Source organism: Propithecus coquereli, unplaced genomic scaffold, assembly GCF_000956105.1.
Source record: "Propithecus coquereli isolate 6110/MARCELLA unplaced genomic scaffold, Pcoq_1.0 Scaffold663, whole genome shotgun sequence".
NCBI lineage: Eukaryota > Metazoa > Chordata > Mammalia > Primates > Indriidae > Propithecus > Propithecus coquereli.
In genome coordinates this window covers 127,403-144,778 of record NW_012152652.1, presented here as the reverse complement: position 1 = coordinate 144,778, position 17,376 = coordinate 127,403, and the positions used below count along the sequence as shown (strand labels likewise).

At 47.0% G+C, this 17,376-nt stretch overlaps 1 pseudogene and 2 gene segments (V, D, J or C); all 3 read right to left on the bottom strand.

Moving 5' to 3' along the window:
* Positions 1-3,124: 3,124 nt before the first annotated feature.
* Positions 3,125-4,337, bottom strand: LOC105823241. The segment is given in 2 exon segments: positions 3,125-3,138; positions 4,025-4,337. Coding segments are annotated over 2 exon segments (327 nt in total).
* A 4,588-nt stretch (positions 4,338-8,925) lies between these two features.
* Positions 8,926-11,271, bottom strand: LOC105823240 (annotated as a pseudogene).
* Positions 11,272-11,341: 70 nt separating this feature from the next.
* LOC105823238 lies at positions 11,342-16,306 on the bottom strand. The segment is given in 3 exon segments: positions 11,342-11,595; positions 15,763-16,110; positions 16,240-16,306. Coding segments are annotated over 3 exon segments (648 nt in total).
* Positions 16,307-17,376: the final 1,070 nt, after the last annotated feature.

Genomic DNA, 17,376 nt, shown 5'->3' with positions numbered 1-17,376 from the left:
TTTTGTTTTTTTCTTTTCCTTTCTTCTTTCCTTCCTTTCTCTTTTCTTCTTTTTTTTTTTTTTGAGACAGAGTCTCACTCTTTTTAGCCCGGGCTAGAGTGAGTGCCGTGGCGTCAGCGTAGCTCACAGCAACCTCAAACTCCTGGGCTCAAGCGATCCTTCTGCCTCAGCCTCCCGAGTAGCTGGGACTACAGGCATGCGCCACCATGCCCGGCTAATTTTTTGTATATATTTTTAGTTGTCCGATTAATTTCTTTCTATTTTTAGTAGAGGCGGGGTCTCACTCTTGCTCAGGCTGATCTCGAACTCCTGAGCTCAAACAATCCGCCCACCTCGGCCTCCCAGAGAGCTAGGATTACAGGCGTGAGCCACCGCACCTGGCCTTCTCTTTTCTTCTTTCTTCTTTCCTTTCCTTTCCTCTCCTTTCTTTTCTTTTCCCTTCCTTCCATTTTTTCTTCTTCTTTCCTTCTTTTTCTTCCTTTCTTCCTTTCCTCCTTCTTTTCTTCCTTTTCTTTTCCTTCCTTCCTTTCTTTTTGTTTTCTTATTTCTTCCTTTCCTCCTTTCCTCCTTCCTTCTTTCCTCTCTCTCTCTCTTTCTTCTCTCTCTCTTTTTCTTCCTTTTTCGCTCTTTTCTTTTCTTTCGATGGGGTTACACTGCATTGTCCAGGCTGGAGTGCAGTAGCACACTCATAGCTCATTGCAGCCCTGAACTCCTGGGCTCAAGCAATCTGTCCGCCTCAGCCTTCCAAGTAGCTGGGACTACAGGCCCATTTTGTTGTATTTCTAAATTTTGGATTATATTTTCATGAAAAACACTTTAAAAAATGTTTTGAAATAATCACAGGCTCACAGGAAGTTACAAAAACAGTACATAGAGTCCATCTTTCTACAGTGGTGACATATAGTACACCTTCACAGCTAGGAAATTGACATGGATATGGTATTGTTAATTAGACTACAGACCTTGTCCAGTTTTCACTCATTTTCATTCATTTGTTTTTGTATGTGTGTGCGTAGTCCTATGCAGTTTTATCCCATGTCCAGATCCATGTAACTACCACCATAATCAAGATACAGAACTGTTCTAACACCACAAAAGAATTACTTCATGTTATCCCTTTATATTAATATATTTGCACTCACCTCCCTTCTCTGTCCCCTAGCAATCACTAATGTAGTCTCCATTTCTATAGTTTTATCAAAACATTTTTATCATGAATGAAATACATATTTATTGCTGATAGTGTCAGAAATACAGAAAAAATAAAAAAAATGAAAGAAACACTTGGAACTACTCATAGACCCTGACTGCTATGACTTCTGATAAGGCCCTTTCAAGACTTAGTCATCATAAGATATTCTGAGGAGCATGAAAGGACTATTGTTCCAGAGGCCCAGAATTCACACACCTAGTCCTGAACTCTTTATTCACCCTGTGGGTGCAGCTGTCGACTAAAATGGAGCAATCAGTGGGTGTACCCTGAGAGCAGAACCTGCCATTCAAGCAGACATTCATGTCTGAGTTCACTCATTCAGTGAAAACTCATTGGCTCTTGTATTGGAAGTGTTCTTTTAGAGACCAGAAGAATATATCAGAGCAGAATGGCAGCAGTTCCTGTCATGAAGGGTTTACAGTCTAGCAGCACAGCCACCTCTGGACCATCTCTGAAATGAGAGGTTATGATTCTTTGGATTTTCCTGGGGTACATCAGAGTGATTCCAGTCATGGAGATGATGCTGTAATAGAACCTTTGGAACCTAGAGGATTTACATATTGATTCATCCATTCGCTCAACGTTATAAAATTATTACTACTGATCAAACATAAGATGAGTTGGAAATAAATTCTACCCTTTTGGAATTTAGAGTCTGTTTGAAAATGGAGACTGGAAAAAATTTAGAGTTAGATAGAAAGTATAAAAATCAGATCAGAAAATATGTTACTGTAACACTTGAGTGAGTGGGGATAAATCTTCCTGGAGAGGTCAAGGAAAGCTTTCCACAGGAGGTAAAATCTGAATGAGATCTGGTATTTGAGAAGACTAGCATGCAGATAGATACCATGGTCGTGTTGGGGAGTTGGGTCAGTTGGATGGTGCACTCTGGATGAGAAATCATCCTACCTAAAGGATTAGAGACAAGAAAGAAAAATGTAGTGTGAATAACTAAAAGTAACATGACTTGGCTGGATGATGGTGTACGACTGAGGAGCACTGAGAATGCCTCGATTAGAAGTTTGAAATTGATGTTTTAGATGGTGTGTGTCACTTTTGAAGGGAAAAGGTTCAGGATCATACTTATAGCTTAGAAAAACACTCTAAATATGGCATGAAATATGGATTGCAGGGCCCTGGATAGAAAGAAAGGAAAAGGAGAGTAAAGCCAAGAGCTGGGAGAGAAAGGTGGCAGAGCGTCCTCTCATGGGACTTACAGGAGAAGACAGTTTCAAGAACAATTCAACATCCGGTGAACGGGCGAGTAAGATAAAAAATAAAATACACCTGTGAAGTTGTTAATTAAAATATCCTTTCTTACATTAACCAGAACAGTTTAGGAGCTATCTAAACGGTAACTGTTTTTGCAGAGGTGTGAAGAGTGAATGGGAGAACCCTGGGTAGTACAGCAAACTAGCACGAACTGCTAGATCACAGCTCCCAACTCATCCATGGAAAAACCTCAGAAGAGAGGGACAAGCATGTGTTTGTGGCAATAATATAAAAAGAAAAAAAAATAGGGGGGGCAAGATGGGGAATCAGAGCAATAGAGACTTTGCGTGCATGTGGAAAGCAGTATCGTGGGGCACAGGACTAGAGGACCAGGCTGCCTTTGTGAGGGCAATGGCAAGCAAAAGAGCTCTGGGTTCAGCTCTTTTCTCCCTCCCTTGCTGCTCTGGCTGGATTGCTGCCTGTTGGTTCACCACTGAGAAATCAAAAATTAAAGCAGCTTGGGTCAAACTGAGTTTACAGCATAGCAATAGGGCAGCAGGGATCCATAGCACAGCAGGCAGTGATTGAGCCTTTCTTCTCTCCTCAACCCCCTCTAGGCCTTAGGTTTACAGGAAAAAAAGATAAAGAAGTTGTATAAATCAATCTCAGAAGGATATACCTCAGAGTGGGACTGTTGGGTCATTTCTGCAATCCTACAACAACGGGAGGAGTATGTACCCCTCCACCCCAGGGCAGGCAGTACAGGAGAAAACAACCAAGACCCGCCAGTCTTTTCATTCTCTCTCAGGAGTGACATCCCATTAACTTCTGTGTTAACTGTTCTACTCATTAGAATCCAGTTGTTAAACAGATGGGTTGGCCTCTGTATATTGGCCCTTATGCTGTTTTACGTTTTCACAGCAGGCTGGGACCATTAACTTAAGCCTGCCAGTATCAAAATTAAATTTTTACATATCCAAATGCTTTAAATATAGACCAAGTGAGCCATTTAGAACCTATTTGCTGTGTGTACCCTATGAAATGGCACTGAATTCTGCTAGCCATAAATAAGAAAATCCCTGGGGCTATAAAAGACCCGCAGATTGCTGCTACCCTTCTTAGCTCTCTGACCCAGAGATTCCTGGCTGTGCTATCGGTAACGTCTCCTAGACATGTGAGCCCTTCTCCTCAGGGAGTTCCCCTTCGTCCTCCCTTTCTGGGTTGTGGCTCTGTGCTGCTGTCTCTGGAAGAGACTTCCCCCTCTCATCAACCTGTTCCAGTGCAGCCCAAATAAAGCTGCTCATGTGCTGCTACCGTCTCCTAGTCATGCCTTTTTCTTAATCAGCCCCTAAGTCCTTGCAGTCACTCGGTGTAGCCCCCACACTCAGGGCATTTACAGAGGGCGTGAATAGGTGGAAGTGCAATTATTTGGGAGCCATGTTAGTGGTTGCCTAACACGATCCACCCTCTGGCTCCCAAAGATTCATATTCCTCTCAGATGCCAGACATATTTCCTAGGACTTACATTCATCTTTGTACACAAGTATAGGAAGTGCTGAGGAGCAGAGGGTAAAGCTGAGCCAGGTGTTTTTGTCTCACTTTCCCATCTGCATCTGTCATTGTGCAAATGGCTGCTGAGCCACAAAGCACAGTAATACTCGGCCTCATCCTCAGGCTGGGCCCCCGTGATGGTGAGGGCAGCCTTGTCTCCAAGCAGGGAGCCTGAGAATCGGGCAGGGACCCCTTGGTATTGATTGCTGATATCACCTATTAGACCCCAGAGTACCTGGTTGGACTTCTGTTGGACCGAGCTGGCATAGTTGCTGGTGGTGACAGCCCCAGCGCTGGAGCCGCAGGTGAGTGTGACTGTCCCTCCAGGAGTTGTGGACAGTGAAGTTTCCTGAGTCACCATAGTCTGGGACGTGGCTCCTGAAAACAGGTGAGAGACCAAATGTTCAGGAGAAAAGACAGGACTGTGAAGGTTTGGTGTTGCCTTCCGCCTCCCCAGCCCAGAATGTCCCCCCTGACCTGTGCATTGAGCCAGTAGTATGAGCATGAGAGGAGCCCAGGCCATGGTGTAGACAGCTCAGCGCTATGCTGTTCTAGACTGGTTCCCACAGGGTGAGCCCCCACACCCTCACTATAACTCCTAACACCGAGGGGGTTGGGCAAGGATTTCATGCAAATGATCCCCCCTCCCTGGGGGACTCAGCAACTCGGCCAGGTCACAGTTATTGGGTTTTTACACACCAGTGACCATGTGTAAATGGGACCAGGCTCGGAGGACCATTTCCCAGCTGATCTCCTCCTCTCCCAGGGCCTGATCCACATCACCCTCTAGTGTCCACAGGGGGACACCGCTGATGGAAGGATGCCTTCCTGTGGCTCTTCGCCTTCCCCCTTCTCCCCTCATCAAGCAGGAACGTTTTAGTTCTATTCCTGGGTCACATTCGCTGGCTGAGAGACCTCAGAGAAGAAATCATAGAGAGAAATTTGGGAGAGTGGAGGCCTGAGTGCATCACAGCGTCCGTTCCTTCCTTACTGAAGTTCACACGCAGCAGCTGTCTCTGCTGGGTAGAAAAGCTGGGATCTCGGGCCCTCCCGGTGTCTTACCTTATGCTCCCCAGCAACACAGCTAATAAGGAGCACACCTTGCCGCCTGGTCAGTTGACTGTGCCAAATGCAGATAGTTGGTCTCCGCCGGGGCTGAACATCATTCCAGAATGGACTGTTGAGTGGTGTATGGTTTCCTATTGCTCTAGGACTCTAGGGGCTACATTGTGATTTTCCTGTTAATGCTGGCCAGACATTCCACATGGTGTGTTTTTGTATTGTTTTTATGTTCTCGCTACAGTCACCGCTCCTAGCATGGCATCTGATGAGTGATTTGATGCCACCGACAGGAGCGCTTGCATCACACCGAGCACGCAGGGTGTGTGCTCGGGAACCTTCACACCTGGCATCTGTTTGTCACCTAGAGAATGGGTCAGAGTGGTTTTCCCAACTAGAGAACGTGTGTTTCCAGAACCAAAATAGGCCTGTCAAAGTGTTGTGATTCCTTCTTGGGAATGACAATTGTGTGATGTAATGATTTGTTTTCTGCTTTGGAAGAGATGTCCAGGCATGCTCTGGACCAGGAAGTCCCTAGTGGGCTGGTGATCTCACTGATATACTGGGCCCCTGATACTTGCTTTTGCCTGTGTCCCGTCCCCTGGAGCCCTTGTGTCTTACCAATGACTTTCGTGAATTTCTCACCTCTTGCTCATCTTGTTCAAATAACTCGATTTCGGCAGTACAGTGTATCAAGGTGATATGCTGTGGTATGTGCTGATGCTCCAGTTCCCTTCAGGATATTTTGATACAGTGGAAGAGCTAACATAACTTTTGGGCAACAGTATCAAGTATACTGCTATCCATTCCATATGTGTGCAAATTGATTCCATTCCTGCATACTTCCTGTTAACCAGTATAGAGGAACATGCAGTCACCAAATTTAATGGGTAAACACCTGCCCCTGAGGCTGTGTTTGTCTAGCACATCAAGGACAGCAGCTTTGATCGGGGTACCATTTGTTCGTATTTCTAAGATTTCATATTCATCTGGCAGGATCCATCTCTGTGTCGTTTTAGAGCCAGATTGATGAATTAAATGAAGACATATTAGGGACCACTCCCACTGCATTATTAAAGGCTAAAGTGTCCTCGAAATAAGATATATGTGTGTGTGAGTGTGTGTGTGTGTATGTGTGTGTGTCTGTGTGTATACCCTAGTCTAGTGAGGCCCATCTAAGCTAATTACATCTGCAATGACTCTCTTTTCAAAAAACATCACACTCTGAGGTACTGGGAGTTAGGACTTCAGTGTATCTTCTTTAACATATGACACACTTTAACATATGACATTAGAGAAGAAAATTCCTTTCCACAAAATTTTTATAATTTTTAATTTTTAAAAATACTGTTCAACACTTGCATGGCGTTAAAATAAATCTTCATAAAATAAACTTTAGTAACGTGAAATATGAGTTTTGCTTTGCTTTGCTCTTAGATACAAATAAAATTATTGGAAATGCTTTTTCTCTGGATGAAATGTATTTGATCTCAGTCCTTAAATTGGATCCAACTGTCCCTGTTCTTTTTGGAACATAAAATCATTGAATTCTACTTTTTCGTGGACCAGTTCTTCTCAAGTAATTTACAAATATCCTTTGTTTTAGTCCTCGGAGAGGACAAGGAGTGAATTCAGACATTTCCCTTCACCTTTCTTTCTATGGGTAGGCTTTCCATGATCAGGCTGCCCTGAGAACTCAGGTGTGTGGTTGTGTGAGACCTATATCACACAATCATGTCTGTTCCCAGGCTTGGTCGAGAATAGGTGTATATCTTTGTTTCCCACCTGGGTTTCTGACGGTGTTAAGCACCACCATATACCAGCCAGCAGTAGGAATCAGCCTTGTCCTCAGGCTGGTCCCCCAAGAGGGTCAGGGGAGCTTTGTCCCCAAGGAGGGAGTCTGAGAAGTGAGCAGGAGCCCATGAGTATTTTGCTTGTATCATAAATCAATGTCTTGGGGTCTCGGCCAAACCGATGCTGGATCCAGTACGGATGGTGACCCAGTGCTGGAGCCACAGGTGAGAGTGACTGAACCTGCTGGGGACACTGTCAGTCGAGGGCCCCTGAGTGTCTACACCCTGAGAAATGGGCTTTGAGACCACAAATAGACATTTGTTAGCATGAAGAATAAAGGCAGAGGGACCCCTTCAAGGGCTGGTCTCTGAAATCTTCATGAACCTGGGAAGAGAGTGAGGAGGAAGAGGAGGAGGAAGGAAATGAGAAGGAGAAGAGTCCAGGCCATAGGTGGATTTCTAAAGATCCCCAGGGCCCACGGCTGCTGCTGGGCTCTGGGATGTTTTTTTTTCGCATCTCCTCTGCAGCACTCCGAGTAAAGGGTGTGTGATTATTTGGTGTGTTATAGAAACATGCGCCCTTTGCCAGCACCGTCATTCAATTCTGGGTCCTCAGCCCAGGGAGCAGCAACACTGGCAGGGAGTTTGGGCTGGCGCAAGCTCTGAGTTTGTCCCTTGGGAGGAAGCAGCTGCTGTCACTTCTTACTCAGGCCAGTGAGCAGGGGCCCAGGGACCATTAACTTCAACCATCTGGGTTTGTTTCAGGCCTGGCTCAGCTCTGAGAAGATCCACAGCTCCCCCTGCTGGGCTGTGACAGCTATTGTTCGTACTTTCTCTAGTGTTAAATATCTTCCCTAATGCCTGACTTTCAGTTTCAGTATTATCTGTTTTTGAGTCCCTGCAGAGAGAGTTTTTTCTTTCATTCATTGTATTTTTCAGTTCTATAATTTCCATTTGGTTTGTTTTTATGAAGTTTATTTCTTTTATCAGATTTGCTGCTTTTCCATTTGTTTCAAAAAATGTCTGTAATTGCTGATAAAAGGGATTTTATGAGGACTGCTTATAAAAGTCTCTGTTGTAATTTCAGCACCTAAGTCACCTCAGGGTTTGTGTCTGTGAATTACCTTTTCTCATTAAAGGTGTGATTTTCCCGATTATATGTATATATATATATTTTTTCTTTTTTTTTGAGAGAGAGACTATCGCACTGTCACCCGGGGTAGAGTGCAGTGGTGTCGTGATAACTCACTGCTACCTCAAACTCCTGGCATCAGGCGATCCTCCTGCCTCAGCCTCCAGAGTACCTGGCACTACAGGCTCCCACCACGACACCCAGATCATTTTTCTATTTTTAGTAGAGATGGGGTCTAACTGTTGCTGAGGATGGTCTGGAACTCCTGATCTGAAGTAAGCCTCCCTCCTTGGCCTCCCAGAGTGGCAGGGTTACAGGTGTGAGCCACTGTGCCTGGCCTATTAATTATATCTTGCCAAAAAAAAAAAAAAGAAAGAAAGAAAGAAAAATCTACACATAAATTTATCTTCCAAATATGGAAGAAACAGTGTCCCATGTTCTCGTGTCCTGCAAATGTCACATTGATGCTTATAACAAAATCCATCTGTAATTAAGCATCCCACACTCATACCACTGATCACACAGTGAATCCACAAAGCAAAATAAGAAACTGAAATACTCTGCAGTAGGAAAAGTTTTGGAGCTAACACAATCTCATCAGAAAAGGCATGATTCTTCATATTCATTATTAGAACCCAGACAGACCTGTAGAATGTTCCTTCTTAGAACAGCATCCTCCTTCTAACAACACTTCTGCATCTGTTTAAGGCGGTACTCGCATACTCATTTCAGACACAGCACCACGTTGGAAGCAAAAATAAAAATGAAAACGTCAGAAGCTCACTGCAAGGAGGATGTGCTCTTTGAAGAGCTTCCAGCAAACAGTGGGCATAAGATTGCTAAGCTTCCAGAGATGTGAAAATTCTCTTTAAAGGTGTCCTGTCAGCTGGAAGCTCCACCAAAAGGCTAATTAAAACATTTAGAACACATATAAAATATTTCAAAACTACCCTAAGTAAGAGCATTCAGAAGAAAGATTCCAGGAGAGCAGCATGCGGAAAGCCTAGGAAAGCCTGGGCAGCTCCCTTGACGGCAGCTGTGGTGAGGAGGCTGTCAGGACACCTGCCAGTGGGGTTGGGGACAGGCTCTTCGGGAAACTCAGGATCGAAATGCTGCAGGTCACCGAGTCAACTCGCATTTGGTTTAAAAGGGGGAGTGATCTTCCTATTAATAAGATCATCTCACTTAGTGAGAGGAAGACACAGTTCTTAATCTCCATTAAGCCATCCCGGCACCAAAGAGCCAAAGTCCCTTTGTCCTGTGCAGGAGGCCCTCCAGGGGGTGTCTTTTGGAATTTGTCACATTTGGCTTTGACTGGGGGGCTTAATCAGAACGTTGGCATACATGTCAGCTGTGTTTCAGCTATGAAACGGAGGCAGGCCATAAGCATCTCATACCAGAGGGCCCCCAGACACCACCAGTCCACCCTCCTGTCTTAAGGCTGCTCATAAAGCACGTCAGGTGCCAGATACTCAGGTGTGCTACAGAAGGTGGATGTCGTGCCATGGTGTTCAGTGTTCTCCTTATTGCAGACTCCAAAGTCAGTAAGGACAATGTGTCCCTGTGACTCTAAGAAAACATTCTCTGGTTTTAAGCCTCTATAAATGATGTTCAGAGAGTACAGGTAACCCAAGGCCATGGCTATTTCAGCAGCATAGAAATCAGCCCATGGTTCCATGAAGCTTCCTCTGGAGATGGTAGAGTAGCTCTCCACCTTTGATGTAGTCTAGGACAATGTACAATTTGTTAGCAATCTGGAAAGAGAAGTGAAGTTCCACCAGGAAAGAGGTTTTTCTCATTCATTTTCTTTTTCTTCTTCTTCTTTTTCCTTTTTTTTTTTTACTTTCCTGAAATCTCACTCTTCAACAGAACATTCTGCTCCAATATAATAAGCTTCACCTCTTTCTTTTTAGGGATTGCTTTCTTTGATAAACCTTTGACTGCACAGAATGCTTCTTCTGCCTTGTGTCTTGCTAAATGATCCTTTCTAAAATGGCTTTCCCAATCACTTTTAAGATACGAAGTCTTGGTTTATCATGAGGATTGGATGATGGCCCGAGCTTCATTTGCTAAGAAGGGCTTGGTGGAGGACCTAAGTTTAGGTCCTTGAGATTGAGAGATATTCAAAATGGACCGAACTTCAGCGTATTTGAATATGTAGGAATTGTCGACAATTTTCTGAATAAAGTGGTTCAGGCCCATCCTCCTCTGTTTGAAGGAAGCTTCAGCAAGCAGCTCAGCTGGTCACGGTTCTTTACTGGCAGGCTGACCCAAACCCCATCTATACTGCTTTTTACCAAATGTTGTATGCCCTCAGCATAATACTTTTCTAATGTGATTTTAAATAGAGGCAGCAGAAGATTAAATTATGCTGTAATTTCACACTGTTTCTCCAATTCACCGCATGTTTTGGGAAAGTTCAGTTAGTGATGTAACTTTCACTCTGTCCCTTGTGTCCTAGTACCAGGGGGAGTCATCTCACTGGGTGGTAGGACTGTCTCTGAAAGCCAACCCTGCATGGAAGGTTTCTAATAACATAAATATTTATATGATTCATTAACTATTACTTAGAAGAACTTACATTTGTGGAAATTTCCCCTATCTTCAGGCTGTAGTTAGAAATCAAGTCATAGTTTTCAGCATTGGGCTTAGATTTTGAATCTGTTTCTGTGTATTCTTGGATTTTTGAATGGGAAATTGGGAGTGACTGAGTCATGGAATATTATCCTGATTGCATTTTAAGCAGAAATGTGCAAAAATGATTTCATAATAATAAAAGTTGCTTCTGAAATGTTAATATTCATACAAATCTCCTAGCGAGCTTGTTGAAATCGAGTTTTAGGCACTAAAACAATTTCTGATTTAGTAGATCTAGGATGAGGAATTGCATTTCTAACCAACTCCCAGGCAATGATATAATTTCAGTGTGAAACAAAACACTATTTGGTCTCCATGGTGAAATTAATGAGGTTATGTTTGTTAATGCTCCTTGAATCTGAAAAGTCTTACTGGTAGCGGTGGGTCTCCGAGTCCCGTTGTTGGTTTATATATTTCGGAGCAGGGCCCCTTCGCTCTTTACTCCAGGCAGAGAGGGAAAGAGGAAGCACAGTCTTGGAGCAGTCACACTGGAGAGATGGACACACCCTGGGAGAGCCTGGATGGGGCGCATGGCAATGAACCCCTGGATAGGAGAATGGGGCGAGGAGACTCTCTGACACTGTGGTGATTACCTTTTCCAGCACCTCACTTTTCTTCTGCTGCTGAGGGCTAAAGCATTCTAAGCAGCAGATGTTTTTGTTGCACTGCTCCATGGGTTTAAATCACTGTGGAAGTGCCACTACCCATATACAGTGCACAGTAATAGTCGCTGTCGTCCTCAGTCTAGGCCCCCGTGATGGTGAGGGCGGCTTTGCTCCCAACAATGGAGCCTGAGAAGCGATCAGGCACCCCAGAGGGGCGGACGTTCGTGCTGTGGATAAGCCTATGTGGAGGCTGGCCCGGTGCCTGCTGGTACCAGCTGGGGTAGTGTCCCGTAGAGACTGATCCAGAGCTAAGGCCACAGGTGAGTGTGGTCGTCCCTCCTGGAAACACTGACAGTGATGGCTCCTGGGTCACCACAGTCTGAGAATCAGCCCCTAAAACCCACAGGAGAGACACAGTTATTATGGAAATGAGGGTCACGCTGAGACCCTGCTGTATGTGGGCCTCCCAGGGATGCACAGTCCCTTCCCCTGACCTGAGCCGTAAGCGAGGAGCCCGAGAAGCAGCGTTGTCCAAGCCATGCTGAGGACACTCGCAAGGGCTCGGTGGCCTCCCACTCCTCAGCTAGGGATTGCTGTTCTCAGGGCCTTTTCATGCCTCCCCAGACCCGATAGGAGGAGGAGATTCTTCATGCAAATCAGTTTCCCTCCCTTCCTGCCCCAGTGTTCACCCTGATGTCCCCTGGGAGAGAGATCTTGAAAGAGGCAGATGCTGGAACCTCACATCCACCAATAACTACAAGGGACTGAGGCATTCAGGGATGGGGGTCGATGTCTCACCAAACTGAGCACCCTACGATCCACTGGTGACCCCAGTCCCAGGGTATCTGGCTATGGCTCAGGACCTCGTCATATCTGCTCCCCCAAATTCCATGTTCATCATCTCACAGAGATTGCAGAAATAATCCCAGCTTCTGCTCCCTGGTGTCCAAAATGAATCTTTCTTCATATAAGATAGATTCTACTTGCTATTGTGTCTCATCATTTTTTTGCAACTGTCAGCTATATTCATAAATAAGGTTGGTAATTTTCAGTGAAATCTGATACTGTTGCTGTGGAGTTGGGCTTCGCTGATTTGCAAGTATGAGAAAATGAGTTTGAGCTACAGTCTCTCTGTCTCTCTCTCTCTGTTGCTCTCTCAACCGTCTCCGGCAGCACAGTAGCGGCAGGTGGGTCAGGGGAAGGGCTCTGTGAAGCCGTAAGTTACATGGAGGAGCTTCAGTGGAATTGTGATTATGAAGAGAATAAAATGTAGCAGAGTGACCATTAAGCTATGAAATTCCTCCCCACATGAGATATAAAATAGGAAAGCATGCTCCTTATGATCAGAAATAAAAATAAACACTGTGTGTGCTTTAGTTGCTGTAAAAATTATGAACTACAGTGAAACACCCTTTGGGTTCTACGGAGCAGAAGGAATGGGAAGGCAGAGAGGGGCATTTGGGAGATAAGAATGAACAACATTTTTAAAAAAGTAACACCCATGTGGACGGATGTCAGAGTCATCACAATATGGCCCAGGACTAGGACCCTGGAAGGAGGGTCAGGAGGTGGCAGAAAGAATGGGGGACTGATCACTTGCGCCTAGATGACAGGAACAAAAGGCAATGCGAATGTGTCTTTGTCCCCATATCCTTTCTCCAGTCCCCTGAAGGAAACTCCTTGTCCACGGAGTGAAGAGCGTTAACAGAGGAATCCAGGGCATGGCAGGGAAGCCACAAAGCTCTGCTTGCTGAGGACGAACTGTGGCAATTCAGAGCCCCTCCTCCCCATGTGCCTCTTGTCCTGTGACCAGTAGCTTTGTAGGTCAAGTTTCTTCATGCACATTTGTCCCTGCCCTGTGGCCATCCATCTCTCCCCGCCTGGACACCAGTCTGGTCAACGACCCCCTGAGAGTTGGGGATGAAACAGGCAGCAGGGGTGTGAGTCAGAGCCTAGTGCTCACGTGGGTCCTGGGGGCCCAGGTGCAGGAAATTCACACTTCAGTGAGGACACTGCTTGCCCAGGTACGGGAGAGCTGGTGGAGTATTTTTTCCTATGTGGCTGGGCCCAGAGCCCTGTCCTCTAAAGACCAGTCCTACAGGATCCCCTGCTGGGTTCCCAGCCCGCCTGCTCTAGCCCCTGCGACCCTGCCCAGCACCCCTGGAACAGTGTCCTCACTATCACGTGTGGGTCCTTCTGAGGCCACTAGCCAGGGCAGTTGAATGAGTGTGTTGGGACTGAGACATTAATTTTTGCAAGTCACCAATGATGTCCAGACAGCTAAATACAGGGTGTATTTTGCAGTGATTATGTTAGCAGGTATTTCAGGATTACATGAAATTTGAGTTTGCTTTTGCCGGGTACCTGGGGGCAGTGTACGACCATCTTGAACCACGTTCAAGGCTTCAGGTTCCCAGGTGTTTTTCACTTGGTAACGATTCCACATGGGTGACTTTTACAGGTTGGATGATTTTGTTGTTGTCATTGCTGCAAGTGTCTCCTGTTAGGTGTCCCCGGCCCTCACTGTACAGGCATAGCATTTGATCTCTGCCTTTGCCAAAGTAACATAATACTGTCAGGGAAACTGTCTTCTGCTCTTTTTCTTCTGTGTTCTCATTTGCCCTTGAATGCTGGTCCAGAAATTCCTCATTATTTTTTGACTGTGATATATTTAAAATGTTTTCAGTTTAGTTTTAGTTTGCATGTACTTTTTAAAGTATCAAGATGTAGATAAAAAGAACATTACTATAATCTGAACTCCCCTTCCTTAGAGGAACTCCTCTCCTGCCACAATAAAAACCCTTACTTTACCTGCATTGGGTTCCGAACAAGTTTATTTGCTAGAGCTTCATGGGGAAAGGATTTATAATGTTCACATCTATGAAAAATGTATTTATCAAACATCACATCAACCAAAGGAATAGAGGGAAAACATTAGAATTCATCAGCCTAAATTGGAGGAAGAGACCCCAGGATGGGTCTGAGAGCCATGTCCTTTACATGGAGCGGTCACCCTGCACCTGGGAATTCAGGAGCTCCTGAAGAGTGCAATCTCAAGGCAGAGAGAAGCTCGACTTCCCTCAAGTTTCAGAGTCCAGGCAATGACCAACAAAGGCTGGGCCAAGGGCAGGGACATGTAAGGGCCAGGAAGCGGGCCACACATATGGGACTTCCGCTGTCTTTTTCATCCCACCCACAACCTGGAGGGCTGCATGTGCTTCTGGGGACAAAATGATTGTGTTTGCATTGGAGGACGAGTAAGAAAGGGAGATCTGTTCATTGTCTCCATAAAGACAGACCAAACCTTGGGGATGAGAGGAGTCCAGGCCACGTGGGCACAGCTCCTCTTTGAGGCCCCACAGTGAAGCTGGGCTGCCCAGGCTTGTCTCGTCCTCCTGCTGCCCCCAGGGCAAAGAAAGGGCTGCTCATGCCAATTTACCCCCACCCTTCTGGGATCCGTCAGATCCCACCTGGCCACTGATTCAGGAGCCCAAGAGAGGACCTGAGGACAGAGGAGGCTGAGGGAGGGGTGTGCTCCATGTATGAGCCCAGGAGGGTTGTGGAGGCAGCAGCTGTTGTGAACATGCACAGGACCCTGCCCAGGAGCCTCTGTCCGGCCCTGAGAGCACCAGGCCTCAGAGTGTCGGTAGTGAGCACCGAGGGCAGCTCAGCCTCTGCCAGCCTGAGGCAGGTGGGCTCACCCAGCTGTGAGCCTGGATGGTCCACAGCGCCCCCTGCTGGTCACAGGTCCATCTTCAATGTCTTCAGGGGTCCTGAGACTTAATGCCTGGAAACCTGGCACTTGCTGTGGCTGGTGTCTGCAGTAGGAGCAGTCTTGCGTAGGGTTGTGCCCTTAACCTGTGAAATTTGACCTCAGTCGAGATACTTAGCATCAGCAAAGCACTGCAGAGTGATTCTCACCAGAGCGTTCTCCCTGCAAGTGAACCAGTTCACTCTGGAGAGCAGTAGGGGTCTCTCCCAAAGCCTCAGGTGCAGAGCAGGCTCGGGGTCTCCCATCCTCCTGCGTGTGCCAGTTCTTTTCCTCTCTCTGCCGCTAACGCAGCCAGGCATGTGCGTCACGAGAGCTCCGTGCATGTGGAGGTGATGGGAGCTGGGTGAAGTCCACGTGGATCACGTGTGCACAGGTGACTCTACGGGTCGGGGTGGAGGCCTTATGTCCCCAGGGAAATAGTCAGTGCCCATCACTGTGTGGGCAGGTCACAAATGTTGAATGTAGACAAAGGTGACAGGAGTTGGGGATGGTAACTGTGCTATGACTGCACCTGCGAATAGCTCCACAACCTGGAAACTACAATTCCATCAGGGACTGGGAAAGTAGCAGCAACCCCAGATGTCCATGTCCAAACTTATAAATGTTCCCAAACGCCTGAGGAACTATTTTCCCACAGGGGAACCATTTGCTGGGAATTAGAATCCCCAAATACCTAGGAAGATGAAAGCTGTCAAGGCAGGGTTAGGAGACACCCCCTCTAAACTAGGAGTCAGGCCAGTAGAGGGAGGTGGGGACAGGGCAGAGCAGCCGGGAGGTTTTTGTCTCACTTCCCCCCGCCTGTGTCACTGTGGAGTACGCGAAGCTGCTCCCACTGCTGTGGTCTGCCCCACAGTGGTAGTCAGCCTCGTCCTCCTGGTTGTTCCGAATGGTCAGGTACCGATCCAGGCCTGAACCCGAGACTGAGAAGCCCTCAGGGATCCCATCCCCCTTGGATCCCACAACACCACCGCTGCCCACTCGCATCACGAACCGGGAGCCCTTCCCTGGGCTCTGCTGGTGCCAGTCGACAGCATAACCGCTGTGGCCGCTGCTTGGGGTGCAGGCAAGTGTCACAGAGGCTCCCAGGGAGGCAGATGCAGTGGGCGGCTGAGTCAGCACGGGCTGGGAGAGGGACCCTAGAAACACAGATCCCCATTAGGGCTCCAGTTGGGGAGCAGGTGTTGGAGGAGAAAGGGCAGGGGTGGGGGGCTGGGGGCTGGGAGGTGGCTGTCCCTGTAGAGGCAGTGACCACTGCCCACCCTGACCTGTGAGGAGGGCGAGGAGGGTGAAGAATAGAGGAGCCCAGGCCATGATGGAGACACTGCAGTGCTGGGTCCTTCAGGCCCTCAGCTGAGCCGGGGCCCCCAAGCCTCTTATCCCTTTAGCACAGGCCTGGGCAGGGCATTGGCCTCCATGCAAATCCGCTCCCTGCCAAGGCTGCTGTTTAACAAGGGTGGGGCTCAGTGGGAGTCAGTCCTCCTTGGGTCAGAGAGTTTGTCTCCCCCTAGTGGCCAGACCCTGACCCACCCTCAGGACTGGACAAAGGCCTACTGGGTTGCTGACTCAGGGCTGTGGGTGGAGCCCAAGTAGGTGTTCTGGAAACTCCTGGGGCTCCACTTCCCATGTCCCAGGTGATCTGCACAAAGCTTCTGTCCCTTTGGTGTCCCTCAGTGGGATGCAGCCACTTGGTCAGTTAATCCTGGAGCCTGCCCAAGGCACCAAGAGCCCTTCAGCTATTATTATTCAACAAACACGGGGGCTGTACCCACCTCAGAACGGTCCCTGTCCTTGGCTCTGGAGAGCGGATTAAAGCAGGAGACCCCATCCTTGTCCTGTGGTTATCCAGTACTTCATGGGTGATGTCCCCCAGCAATCACCACCTGATGTGATTGTGGGAGGACAGTCCCCCACCCCTGGGGCCTCTGGTTGCGCCGGGGAGGTGCATGGAGTCTCACCCACTCTGGGCAGGGAGGGGAGGTTCGCAGAGTTGGTGCGGTTCAACCCGCAGCTGTCCTGTAGAAACTGGGCCTGTGAAGGGAGTGGGAGGAGGGGTAAGAGAGTGTAAGAAGCAGCGGGCCTTTTATCCTTTTCAGTTCCACCATCCGAAGTTGAGATTTCTTTCATATCAGGGCCTTTATAACCAGATCACTGAGATGAACTCATTTGTATTACACTGAAAATAAATATCTATTAAATCTTACCATTCCCGTATTAATACTTTTATATTTTCTTTTGATCCTCATATTTCATTTTTCTTCAGACTTCTGTAGCTTGGTTACATCACATTTTAACTAAAAAGGCAGTATGAGTAAAAATAGACAGGGGAAGATCAATGGAGCATGAAGGCAGTTGGCTGCATATCCACCAGAATTCACTTTCTTTTCAATCTCTAGGGCTTATTG